The sequence below is a fragment of the Rhipicephalus sanguineus genome, chromosome 9 (genome assembly GCF_013339695.2).
Source record: "Rhipicephalus sanguineus isolate Rsan-2018 chromosome 9, BIME_Rsan_1.4, whole genome shotgun sequence".
Taxonomy (NCBI): Eukaryota; Metazoa; Arthropoda; class Arachnida; order Ixodida; family Ixodidae; genus Rhipicephalus; species Rhipicephalus sanguineus.
The window spans coordinates 24,484,788-24,498,493 of record NC_051184.2 but is presented as its reverse complement, the minus strand read 5'-3'; the positions used below and the strand labels follow the sequence as shown (position 1 = coordinate 24,498,493).

Sequence of the window (13,706 nt, the reverse complement as noted above, 5' to 3'; positions counted from 1 at the left end):
CCGAGTATCGACCCATCAATGTATCCATGCGGCAACCAATCACACAGTGGCCATGGTCCAGAAGGTCAGCCCTGTTGCGACAGAGCGAAGACAAGTCGAAGTCTCCGTTAACGGTGAGCTACAGTGACACGTGCCGGTGTATGTCACGGAAGGGTTGGCTTTCGCAATCAATAGGGAGTTTTAGCTTGTAACGTATACTTCTTTACGTTACCGTGTTACCGGATACCGGATGGAATCTGCGCATGCGCGAACCTTTGCGGAACGTAAACTACTCGCCGGATAGGCTTTACGTTTACGGCCCTATCTCGCAAATCCACCTTCGTTCGTGGCTACTCGCGATATCCGCTTTGCGGAGACTCCAGCCGCCGAGTCAAAATAAGCAAAGTGCGCTCGATAACCTTATTTCAGCCGGATTACCGAGCCTAGACCGACCTAGAATACCGAATCCGCAAACGTAAGAAGCCTAAAGACGCTGACAGGCTGGATAGGTGGCGCCATCTAGCGGGGCCAAGGTGTACCAGGCGAGCACAAAATTGTTATTGTAGAAACATCGGGCATTCTACTCCCAATGTAAATGCCTTGCAGCGGCATTATTACGAATGAGTTGCCTTTTTAATCATTTTTTCCCCTCGAGAACACTAAGCAAAAACAAACGTGTGCATGATTGTGGTTGCGCGAAGCGTCACAAGATGTCGACACCTTCGCCCGGTAACCTGGTATTGCTACACACCTTCGCTTATACCGGGATACTGCACACGCTAAAAACCTCTCTTATGATTTTGCCGCAGCGTAATTCAATATTATCTAAATTAAATGTAGTTTAAATGCTGTTATCATCACCACTTAGTGGTTTGCGCAAACGTAAAGGTTTACGTACGTACGTAAAGGTTTACGTTTGGGCAGCTAAAAAACTGTACTAAAACTCGAGTTCCGGTAAAATGGTAAACGTAATCCGGTAACGGTAACGTAAAGAAGTATACGTTACAAGCTAAAACTCCCTAATATTTGCGTGGTTATGTGCGGGAGCGGAAGGCACGCGGTACATAATCTAGAGTTTGAAATGAGAAAAAAACAATGTATGTTTCTGTTCGATGCGACTGGAAGTCACTTTTGCTAATACTGAGGTGCCGGTATGAAAAGGACACGCGCCACATGAGCGACGTCTATGTACAGTCGTGAGCAATATAAGCTGAAAAACTAACATTATCTTTCAAAGGTCATAGTGGCTAAACGCACTTGGAAAGCACAAAAGTGTTCACGACACTAAATGCTCAACCGAAAAGCTATATGTGGCAATTCTATACGTTACATTCAGATCAGTACATGACGAGTGATTGTGGAATAAACATTCAATTCAATGTTCCAGCTCGTATTGCTCACGACAGTACGAGAACCTTTTGTTAGTTACGGGAACGCCACAAAGTGAACGCGCCGCTGGCTAATCGCACACTTTCGAGTTGACGACAAATTTTCGCTCAAGGTAACGTTTGCATGAGTCATCTAAGGCTTCCATCTTAGTAACATCACCACAGGCACCACCAGAACCACCACTACCACCTATCATATTGTCTGAATGCAATCGTTATCACAGACCTCTTCCTTCCACGCGCTGTTCAGTTATTACACAAACCAGCATTCGCTCCAAGAACGTTATAGTGGGGGAATCAGATTCCGAATAAAAGCGCTGCTTTAGTCCGTCTTGCAGTACCCACCCACGTGTACGCGTGCACACACAAACACAGACGCAAACAACGCATTGGTATTCAATCTTCCTTGCCTTGCAGTGAACAACGTCCGATGCCCTGATGGGAACTACTGCCTGGACGGCCAGACCTGCTGCCTACTTACGTCAGGCAGTTACGGCTGCTGCCCTTACCAGCACGCCGAGTGCTGCAGCGACCACACCAGCTGCTGCCCCGAGGGATACCGGTGCAGAATATCAACGCATCAGTGCGTTCATGCGACAACCAACCACACAGTGGCCATGGTCCAGAAGGTCAACGCTTTTGCGGCCGAACCAAGACAAGTCGAAGTCTCCGCTAACGGTGAGCTGCAGTGACACGTGGTGGTATACGCTACGAAAGTGTTGCCCTTTGTAATTAACATCTGAGTGGTTTTCTGCGGCCTGACAGGGCACGCGGAACAGAATCGAGAGCTTGTAATGAGAAAAAAGGACGGCTGTTTCTGTTGGAATCGACTGGAAGTTGCTTTGGGCTCAGACTCTACGGTACCCATATGGAAAACCTCATGGGCCACATTATCGCGCTTTCTGTGCAATGATATTTGTCTTTTTAGAACAGCAGGTCATCTCATTCCTGCGAAGTTACAGCTTTGTTTAGCAACATTCGTGTTTGACTACTTTGACTACGTATGCTACGTTTGAACAGAACTCTAATTGCCTAATGAACCCACCAAACGGACAAAGTTGAAGTAGGAGGATGAAACAAACAAAATATCAAAAGGAAAAGAAATGCTCTGCAAACAGGAGGTCATGTGTGTTTTGGGAAGGATAGTTCGCCTTGCGCAATGGCCTGGTCTCGTCGAGAGACACTCAGATATAGGCAATCGTTGAGGGTGGTACAACGTAATCAAACAATCAACTAACCGCTCTGTATCTGTTAATTCTAATCGTCATGCTCGAGCTCCTGTGACAGGCTTGCAGAGTATGCATATATCGAACAGTTAGCCAACAAAATAAAAAATAAGTGCGCTTATGGAGACGGCGAAGTCTTGCAGAGACGTCAGCCAGTCCACTGCTTTCATGTGTACCAAAAAGAAGAATGCCCCGAGAAGAATTAACCCTGAGTGAAACAAACAAGCACCGAACAATAAATTCTCGTGAGTGGAATTCCGGTGGGATCTGCATTTAACACCGCTGTTCACCTACTTATTTGCAAGTAACGAAATGTTATCTTAAATGAACAATAAGCTGACACGAACTAATTAGAACATAATTCGCAATGCGAAAATTATAAGCTCAAAAGCCAGGTTTACAAGCTACAACACGAACCTTATGTAGCCAGTGTGATACACAAAACAAAACAAAACAAAAACAAACAAAGCTTCGACAATATACCATCACCCGTAGTTTAGATAAAGAGATTGCAGTTTTTAGTGGTATCCCTGGAGGTAGCGGGGGTGGTGAAACTTAACATCCCAAAAAGAGGTCCTGAAGGACACCCGGCTAAAAGCTAGGTGTACAGGGCACCTCCCACGTTTGGGCTGAGGGTTCTAGGCTCTCCACCTCGCGATGTTAGCCTCGTTCAGTAGCGTAGTCAGACATTTTTTGCGGGGAGGGGAGGGGTGTCAAACTACGCCCCCGCCCACCCACCCCGCGGCTACGCCACTGGTCTGGTTCATCGCCTGGCTTACTACTCCAGGTGTGACTCGCATATAGAATGATCATATATATACACAAATAATGCGTACAGTCACAGATATATACCGTGTTGCGTATCGCACAGGCACTGCTTTGCCACGGGCCAAGGAGGTGCAAGAGATCCAAGCTCAAGTCGCGTTGTATATATGTGCTTCCTTCAGAAGCATACCACGTAGTACGTACGAGAGCATGTCTCTCTGGGGCCACGGGCTCTTATGTTGCCACAAGTGTTGCAAATGTCCGTAGTACTTCTCTGAGAAAGGCAGAGACGACCGAAACAAGATAGCATTACAGAAGGAGCGCTCTCTGCTTCTGCTTTATGGCAAACACGGCTGCGCATCTCCGAAAGCGTATACAGGTGCTTCTCTTTTTTTTTTTAAGCTAACACCTTCCTTTCAGGCCGAGGTTTGTCCAAGTACATTCAAATTCGTACCCGTCCACTTTCCGCAGAGCTGCTAGTTGGAAACGTCCGTTGTCCCGACGGAAACTACTGCCTCGACGGTCAGACCTGCTGCCTGCTGTCAAGCGGACAGTACGGCTGCTGCCCGTACCAGTACGCGCAGTGCTGCAGCGACCACGCAAGCTGCTGTCCCGAAGGATACATGTGCAAGATATCCACGCATCAATGTATCCACGCTGTCAGCAACCACACCGTGCCCATGGTCCAGAAGGTCCGACCTGTAAGGCGACCTGAGGCGCAAGCGCGCATGCCTCCGGTTGACGGTAAGGCTTCCCTTCCTCGGCTCTCGCCATTCTCGAATTTTATAAATAAATGGGGGGCAAGCACGTGTAAATTTTACTTGGCACTGTGGAATCCAGGAGGAGGAACAACTCTATTTTGATCTGAGATCAGGGTGAAAGAGGGGCGGTCTCCGGACCTAGCCTGGAGGACATCTCCTCAGCTCTTTCTGTGGCTAGGGTCTGGGTGTCTAGGTCTGAGGACTCTAGCACCGAGGTTCACGCTTCAGGCGAGGGACCGGCCAGGAGAGAATAAGAATTTGTTTGAAGCCGTGTGTGTGTGTGTGTGTGTGTGTGTGTGTGTGTGTGTGTGTGTGTGTGTGTGTGTGTGTGTGTGTGTGTGTGTGTGTGTGTGTGTGTGTGTGTGTGTGTGTGTGTGTGTGTGTGTGTGTGTGTGTGTGTGTGTGTGTGTGTGTGTGTGTGTGTGTGTGTGTGTGTGTGTGTGTGTGTGTGTGTGTGTGTGTGTGTGTGTGTGCAGGAGTATTGGGTTCGAAGAATCTTGCCGTGCAGAATGACTAGGCTTCAGCGTGCAACTCTGAGCCGTTTCCAATCAACGGTACTGTTTGTTGGAAGTGAAGGCCAGCTAGATAATCGAACACGCATTAACATAGAATTTCTCAAAACGTATTTCTTAACCTACAATACAGAGTTAAAGATGAGTAAAATGCGTGTCTGCCATCTGACTATATTTATAGACGCAAGTTATACACGCTTCTAGCATGTCATGCGCTAACAAATGTGTGTGCGTATCTAGAGTACACATTCCGTCAAAGCACGGAATAGCCGATGCTCAAATTCTCATGCGGTATGTGTGTTCGTACTGCCATCTAGAGAGAAGTGACAGAAACAAAATGACGGTTGTACCAAAAAGAAAATCACGGTGGTACCAGCTATGCGATAGACAGGTAGAGCTCGACGTTTAAATAAACACATTTATCATTTCTCTGTTTGTTTTTTGCGCGAAGTACGGAGATCTGCAATAAAAAGAAAGTTGTAGATTCATTTGGAATACGCACTGGCACACAGTTTTGATGATTTCATGGACTGCCATACGAACAAATATGTTGGCTATAAAAGAAATAGATCCTGATTGTTCTTTAGAAGTAAAGATAATGAAACTAGAAGGTTTTATCCTGGTCATGTCATGCGACGTACTAGTTCAGTGGGACGAAAACTTGGTGAACTAAAGTGCAAGGTAAAAGAAAACGGACACCCACGCACAAGATGCTTAGATGGTATTCTTCAGGTCACAGGTAGATGTCTAGGCGATAACAATCACTGTTGGGGTTTTACTCCCCAAAACCAGGATTTGATTATCAGGCACGCCGTAGTGGAGGGCTCCGGAAATTTCCACCATCTGGTGTTCTTTAACGTGCACCTAAATCCAAGTACGCGGGCCTCCAGCATTTTTACTCCATCGAAATGCCCCGACCTTCGGGCACCATAACCACTAGACCACCGCGGCGGGTATGTTCCTTTCGCCTTCGTCGTTTGCGCTTATGCACCATATTTCAGTAAAAATATGAAGTTATGCAAGGTCACTAGTGCATAGCAAGCACACAGTTCCGTGCACAATACACTGTACGCAATATATAGCAGGCGCTAAGACTTGTACACTAAAGCTTGATGGTTGTAGCGAAACGTTTACGTGGTCTTGCTCGGCGAGCGAGTGCAATGGATACGCTTCCATGCAGCCGAACTCGTTCAGTGCCCCGACGGAAGCTTCTGCCAGAACACCCAGACCTGCTGCCTGCTGAAGTCGGGAAGATACGGCTGCTGCCCCTACGCGCACGCAGAGTGCTGCAGTGACCACGTCAGCTGCTGTCCCGAGGGATACCGCTGCTTGGTCTCTACGCAGCAATGCATCCATGCCGCGAGCAACCGCACCGTACCAATGCTCAGGAAGGTCGACAGCATCGCCCCCGAGTCCGCTGAGCTGTCACAACCGAAGTCTCACGGTAAGCTATGCACATTTAAAGGTACACTAAAGAGAAAAACGCTTTTTCGTATATTAGTAAATTACTCTCTTACAGTTCCAAAATCACCACTCTTGCCGCGAGATCACGCTTGTTAAGCGAAAAAATGCTCAAAAAGAAACTGAGGGTGGCGACGCCATTTTGAAGTTTTACTCACCAAGCGCAGTGACGTCATAGATTTTCACGGTGTCCACTGGATTCTACGCATAGGCGTGCGCAGGGCTCTCCTTCAGTGGGGGGGGGGGGGGGGGGGGGGGGGCGTAGGTTTATCGCAGCGCCCGCCTCCCTATTAAGTCAAAGTATGGGGCATAGCTTGCCCCCCCCCCTCTAAGGTGACTAGGGGAACATACATACATACATACATACATACATACATACATACATACATACATACATACATACATACATACATACATACATACATACATACATACAAGGCATTGTCACTGCAGTGAACAACGTCCGATGCCCTGACGGGAACTACTGCCTGGACGGCCAGACCTGCTGCCTACTTACGTCCGGCAGTTACGGCTGCTGCCCTTACCAGCACGCCGAGTGCTGCAGCGACCACACCAGCTGCTGCCCCGAAGGATACCAGTGCAGAATATCGACGCATCACTGTATCCATGCGACAACCAACCACACAGTGGCCATGGTCCAGAAGGTCAACGCTTTTGCGGCCGAGCCAAGACAAGCCGAAGTCTCCGCTAACGGTGAGCTACAGTGACATGCGCCGGTAGACGCTACGGAAGCGTTGCCGCTCGCAATCAGCATTTGCATGCTTATGTGCGGGCGCATAGGGCACGTGGTGCATAATCGAGAGTTCTAAACGATAAAGGAGAATGGGTGTTGCTGTTGGATGCGCCCGGAAGTTACTTTGACATAGACTTTTGCAGGGGCGTATCCAGGGGGGAGGGGGGCACAACAGGCCCGTGCCCCCCCCCCCCCTCCCCGAAATGCTTTTGCCCATGGGATACAGAGGACAAAATGACACTCGACCCCGCTTATCTGCCGGATCTAATGTCGGATCAAGGAGGTGCAACCCGAAAAGATTTATGCCTACGCCATCGGACTGTGGCACCCATATGAGAACGTAACGAGCCATCAGATTGCGATCAGGCACAATTTGTTGGATGGTTGCTTTACGGCAGGGGTCTCAAACACGCAGTCCGCGAACCTCTCGCTAGAGGCCAGGCCCGGCCCGCCCATGACTGTCTTCGTCGCACATACATATACAGTATGTACAAGTATGGACATAATTGTATAAAGTATGTATAAAGTATGGACACTACATATATTAACAGCGAAGCTGTTCTTAGTCGAGGCTTTCATGTCCGCGGTTGGCGTAGAAGTGATCACGTGGCCTTTGGCTTTGCAATTGTGGCGAGAGTCAGGCTCGCTAGGAAGGGTAGGGTTGCGCCGTGCTGCGAGAGGCGAGGGCGTGCTGCGATATGCGAGGTTGTGCTGCGAGATGCGAGGGCGGAGGATGTCGAGTGATGAACCTTCGAGAAACGCGCCAAGATGGGGCGACGCAGTGGAGTGCAAAAAAGCGTGTCAGTGTCAGTATTCAGGAGTTTGCGCTTTCAAAATGGCGAACATTTCTCGTTCTCCCGATGAAGAAGCCACCCGACGTGAGCATCAGCGAGAGCTGACGGTGTTCGCGCAAGGGAGGCCGAAGCTAAGCGCCAGCGAAGGGAAGACTTGAGAGAAAGAGAGAGAAATAGATGGAAAGGAAGAGACAGGGAGGTTAACATGGTAGTAATAATTGGTTTGCTACCCTGCACGGGGGTGGGGAAATAGACTTGAAAAACAAAGTAGGATATAGCCTGATGAATGACGGGCATAAGATTCGCTGTTTCGACAATGTTCGCGAAGTGGAGCTGGAGGGATCTAAAAAAAAAAAGTTCTTAATAAGTATGTTCATGAGCTACACAGATGTTACTGGTATCAAGGATTCTTTTCGTTAGGAACCCCATGCGGTTACCACGTGTTAAAACATAACCGTGAAAAACAAAAGAAGCTATATTTCAGAATCGGCGTTCAGATGTCAGTTATTCTGGATATCAGTATTGATATGTTTCTTGAGGCCCCACCTCAAGTCCCTTTCAGAAATGACCCATATATGATATATGGGAAAGGCCTTCTTTCAAATGGCAACGTTAGCTGATATTTTATTCAAACTCCCTACCTCCACCCCAACCTTCTTCACTTCCCGGCCCTTGCTGGAGGTCTAAATTTCATGACTGCGGCTCGCTAGCTGCATGAGGTGAGCTTGAGACCCCTGGTTTATAGGGCTGAACGTCCCAAAGCGACTCAGACTATATGAGAGACACTGTACACGATGCTACGCATAGTCCGTATTTCTTCTAGCTTACTCGGTCATTTTTTTTAGAGAACAAACATCCCCCGAGTTGCAATGTTTCACCAGGACGGTTAATACACTGCGGGGACGGATCAACGTGTTTCGACAACCAGACCTGCTGCCAGTTGTACGACGAGACGTACGACTGTTGTCCCTACCCACGAGCAACTTGTTGCGAAGACCAGGACAGCTGCTGCCCGGAGGGATACATCTGCATGATAACCTTGCGTAAGTGCAAGAAGGCGAGCACCGGACAAACGGTGCCCATGCATTATCGACGCACTGCTCGAAGAGATGCAGCGAAGACGGTGACTAGCAGGCCGAGTCTCACATCTGGTAAGAACACGAGGTGGTCGTATACTAACCAACAGAGCTAACTCCATCTGAAGTCTTTCGTCGTTGTCCCTTACTGTACGAAGAAAGAACGTGTCGCGGGACGTTGCAGAGACACGTGAGTCAGTGTTCTAACATTCGCTTGTGCTTACGAAACCGAACGCTATCAACTTGAAGTCCATCCGTGTAGAACTGAAAATGGGACTGTGAATAGAGTGCGTCGAAGGTCCGAGTTGGCCAACTTGTGCAAGTGTCAAGATGCCCACAATTTCTTGTTCTAATAAGCCACTGGCACTAACACTCTGTTTCTGCAATGCCTTTGCAAGTGTGTGACTGTGTTATCAGCTACAGGTGATCATCCGCACTTGGATGGATACAACACTGCTGACAAGCGGAAGGCAAATTTCGAGTAATGTGATGCACACTACAGTGTACTAACCGAGAGGCACGGAGAAAGCCGAGAGGATTAACCGCATCCTGATGTGTTAGTCGCTATCGCGTCCTGTGCGGAGAGAAGCTGTGTCACGTGATGTCGCGGAGATATATGAGTCATTGTTTTAACAAGTACCTGTGTTTCGACAACAACCGCTACACGGCAAAACCTTATGCCCTTTCGTGCAACTGAAATTGTGTCATTCAAGACTGGAAGTAAAACTGTGTTGCGGCACCGGATAGTGATGAAACTTGGCATGACTTCTCGCTCTAATAACCATTAGACTAACACTGCTCTTTTGTGCCGCGTTCGTACGTGTGAAATCGTCCACTAACCGTTGAAGATAGCCACGTATTGCGTTAGACGTGCAGCACTACCACAGGCACTGCCGATGAGGGAGGTGGGAATTATACTGTACTAACCGCATATGCAGGGCAAGCGAAGTACACAAAATAAATCTGTCATTGTGATGAAGATAAGGAAGCCCATTTGTACAATATGGAGCAAGGAAGTACCAGAGTGAACAGGCGTGTACGTGTCGTCTCTCTTGTGGGTATCCATTCGCGCTGGTGCTCCTTTGCTCCATAATGAACCATCTTGCCCAAAAGGAAGTAGTGATGAAGTTTTATTTGTGCAAGGCTCATCGCAGCATTATATATGTCTAAAACAAAAATGCAGCTGTAATTAGGGCTGCCAAGGTACGCCTTCCGGGGGCGGAGCGAACCACCCCCCCCCCCCCTCTCCTCCCCGGGCAGACAAGTTCAGCAAATTTTCGGAGAATCGGTGAGAAAATCAAGGAAAGCCGGAAAGTTTGGAAACGACGGCTTAGTGTGCACACCGTTCGAGTTTCAGCAGAGCGTTTCCGCTCCGCTCAGGCCTGTGCATGCTAGTAAGTAAAAGAGACACTAATAAAAATATGGGCAGAGGCAACGGTAGTGCGCGTGCTCAGAATGACCGTGCGAGCAGCGATTTTTTGCTCCGTTGTAAAAAGTTGATTCAGTGGAGACTGACAGTGCGTCTGGTTGGCTTGGCTTCGCCGTCGTTTTGCAGCCAAGCTCGGAAAGACGTGCTTATCAAAAATGTAAACTATGTGCACTTCCCTGTCCTGCCTTGTGCGGAGCGGAACGTAATGGACGCTCCGCTAGAACTGCCTTTCAGAGGCTTTTAGCTTGTCCGGTATACCGGTATACGCGAAGCGGTTTGCGGAATACCGGGATGGTATCACAACCTTGTGACGCTTCGTGCAACCACAATTATGGACACGTTTGTTCGTTTTTGCCTAGCGTCCTTGAGAAAAAAAAAAAAGGTTTTAAAAGGCAACTCATTCGGCATTGGGCCGCTGCCGAGAACTAGCACCAGCAGTTAAGTGAAATGCGCCATGTTTCTGCAATAACAATTATGCTTGCCTAGTTTATCTCAGCCTCGCCAGGTGGCACCATATATCTGGCCTCTCACGCTTACGGCTAGGGTATAACGTTAACGCTAAGAGGTTTGCGGACAAATTAATTATACGTCGGGCCTTCGGTATGTGATTTCAAAGGTATTACGTGCCCTGATGGACACAAGTGCCTGAACGGCCAGACCTGCTGCGCATTGAGCGGCGGTCACTACGGCTGTTGTCCGCTGCCTGAAGCTGTGTGCTGCTCGGACCACAAGACGTGTTGTCCCAATGGCTACCAGTGCCAAGTCGCCACGCAGACGTGCCAAAGGGGAGACCATACGGTGGCCGCAGTGCGGAAGCTGCCGGCCTTCACGGATGCCGAGTTGATCGAAGTGGCTGGTATGACTTGTGTGCATATTGATTTTGTACAGTTGTTTAAGGGCCCCTAAACCACCGATGGGCCGAAATTTAGTTGTGATGTTGCACTTGTGCACTAAACTGCAACGAACACGTAGCCGCGAAATTTTTTTGGAACGGTGCCGTAATGGCAGAGTTACACGCGTTTGATGATCGAAATGCAGCCCTCGCTCGTTTCGCTTCTTCCTTGGCTATGCTCCCTTCGTTATTGGCTCGCCTCTCCTCCTGCCCGAGTGTTCCTCCTCGCCTTGCGAGGAGGAATAGCAATGAGCGAGCGCGTATACCTGCAGGCAGACAAACGTCTTGCTGCTGCTGACATGACCAGATTCTCCAGGTGACGTCACGACCAACTCTGGGGATACCGAAAGGCCCGAAGAGGAGAACGGGATTGCCCTTTTTTTTGTGTCTGGCGCGCCCGTGGTGCGTTTCACACTGCTGATCGTGACAGCATTCTTAAGTCGATGTGCGTGTTTACTTGAAATGTTAAAAAGATGTCGGAGGTGGTATTGGGGCCTGTTAAGTCCGATTTTCCGACCTAAGGGCTGTATTTCTACAAACGAAATGCTAAGCTAAAATGAATGTCAGATGCATATTAGTTAGCAGCGTTTGAATGACTTCCGAAGAAATAATATACGACGAGGAATAAAGGGCAGTGAGGTTACCCAGGCGCGCGTCCGGTTTTCTACCCCACGCCGACGGAAAGGACTTCAAAATACCGTAGCGATGTTTGCGTTACTTTGCAAGCCTGCAACGCGTAAGGCCATCGTCCAATGATTACTTGCGCCGAAACTGGTCTATTTTCGTTTAACAAACTCCGAAGGTGGTCGCGTTCGCTCTCAAAACAAAGACAAAGACACAGTACATGCTCTGTGGAGAGAACACATCAAGATCTCAATGTTTGCGCACCATTTCGTCATGCAGTTTCCATCAAACTTGATTGCACGTTGAAGTATACCAGAGTAGTAGCTGACTGCTGGGCGGGATTGCTTTTTTCTTTCTTTCCAGAAGCCACAGAAAGCCGGATTTCGGCCCTTACTCCAGCTCAGGGTAAGAGATAGAGAAAATATATTGCACTTAAAAAAAAAAACTCATTTATCAATGGTGGGCTGTTATTTTTTACGTAAATATGGACTGCATTGTATTCTAAAGTAGCCAGAACCTGCGCTTCGCAGGTGTCACCAGCATTTACTGCGCCTTAACGACAAAGAAAGATGTAAACACCTGGCAATTTATGAAAACAAAGTGTCACCATGGGCTACCAGGTGTAGTGTCATTTTTATCTTTTTGTTCTACTAATAGCCGTCCAATGCCACCCACTACGCCACAGTGATGTATTATCCCCGGAGGAAATAATCACCTTCAACCAGTGAGAAACATATAACCACGGTAATCTTGTACTCCTGTCATCAGGGCTCTAGCCAGAATTTTCTTTTTTTGAGTGGGGTGGGAACGGGGGAGGGGATGGGGGTGGCGGGGTTGGTCCGCCTCCCTTTTGTGTGTGTTAGTGCGTGTGTTTGTATCGTGTGTTTGTATCTGCGCGCTTATTAGACGCATGCAATATGTAAAAAATTTTGGAGCCGGGGGGGGGGGAGGTGTTGCGTCCCTTAAAACCACCTCCTGGCTGCGCCACTGGCTCTCATATCAGAAGCACCGTGAAGTTCATGCATTTCTGTGGCATCTCTGAGTCCCAGCCAATAACCCGCCGGCACCGATTTACTGCCACGAAGAGGAAGCCTAAAGGTTAATAATAATAATAATAATAATAATAATAATAATAATAATAATAATAATAATAATAATAATAATAATAATAATAATAATAATAATAACGATGATTATTATTATTATATCTGGAGTTCTAATTGCCAATACCACGACATAATTATGAGGCACGCCGTAGTGGAGGGCTCCGGAAATTGAGACCCTCTGGTCTTCTTTAACGTGCACTGACATCGTACAGTACACGGGCCTCTAGCATTTCGTCGCGATCGAAATGCGACCGCCCCGGCAAGCGTCGAACCCGGCTACTGTGTGTAACGCACAGGGCAGTTGAATGGTTCCTACGTTTGAAAACTGGGACTGAAGCGCACCGGCAAGTAGACGGAAACAACGTACCGCTGATCGTGATTGTGGCGAACTCTAACCCCTTGCAGCCGACCTCCTGAGGTGCCCCGACGGAAGCTACTGCCAGAACACCCAAACCTGCTGCCTTCTCGTTTCCGGCCATTACGGCTGCTGCCCCTACGCGCACGCGCAGTGCTGCAGCGACCACACCAGCTGCTGTCCCGAAGGATACCGCTGCAAGGTCTCCACCCGTCAATGCATCCACGCTACGAGCAACCACAGCGTAGCCGCTGGCCGGAAGGTCTCCACCGTGGTTCCCAAGCCGATCCTTGTGTCAACTAGGTCTAACGGTGAGTAGCGGAAAACTTTCCCTTCTTGGGCGGGTACATTTCTCCTGGAGAGTATGCTTGCCCTCAATCGTTTTGCCTCTCAAGGCTACGGCATTCTTCTATCCTACCCCATAGTTATTTCTGATTTCACTATTTCTATGTAAACCTATGTGAAAAATTTAATATTCTATTGTTTTATTTCGCGCGTCCATTTCTTATCATTGTTTGAAGTGTACAAAATTTTAAGCATCGAAGTTATTCAATATATCGTCGTGTAAGCCCACTCGCCGTATT

At 48.3% G+C, this 13,706-nt stretch overlaps 1 protein-coding gene across 1 annotated transcript in view; it reads left to right on the top strand.

The window, feature by feature from the left end:
• The window catches only part of LOC119404761 (progranulin), a 50,559-nt gene that overhangs the window by 14,982 nt on the left and 21,871 nt on the right, over positions 1-13,706 (top strand). Inside the window, exons 5-12 of the mRNA XM_049419011.1 lie at positions 1,834-2,045; positions 3,830-4,102; positions 5,812-6,075; positions 6,546-6,806; positions 8,522-8,791; positions 10,762-11,001; positions 12,025-12,066; positions 13,173-13,433. Coding sequence (XP_049274968.1) covers positions 1,834-2,045; positions 3,830-4,102; positions 5,812-6,075; positions 6,546-6,806; positions 8,522-8,791; positions 10,762-11,001; positions 12,025-12,066; positions 13,173-13,433 — 1,823 coding nt within the window. The remainder of the gene's footprint in view (positions 1-1,833; positions 2,046-3,829; positions 4,103-5,811; positions 6,076-6,545; positions 6,807-8,521; positions 8,792-10,761; positions 11,002-12,024; positions 12,067-13,172; positions 13,434-13,706) is intronic.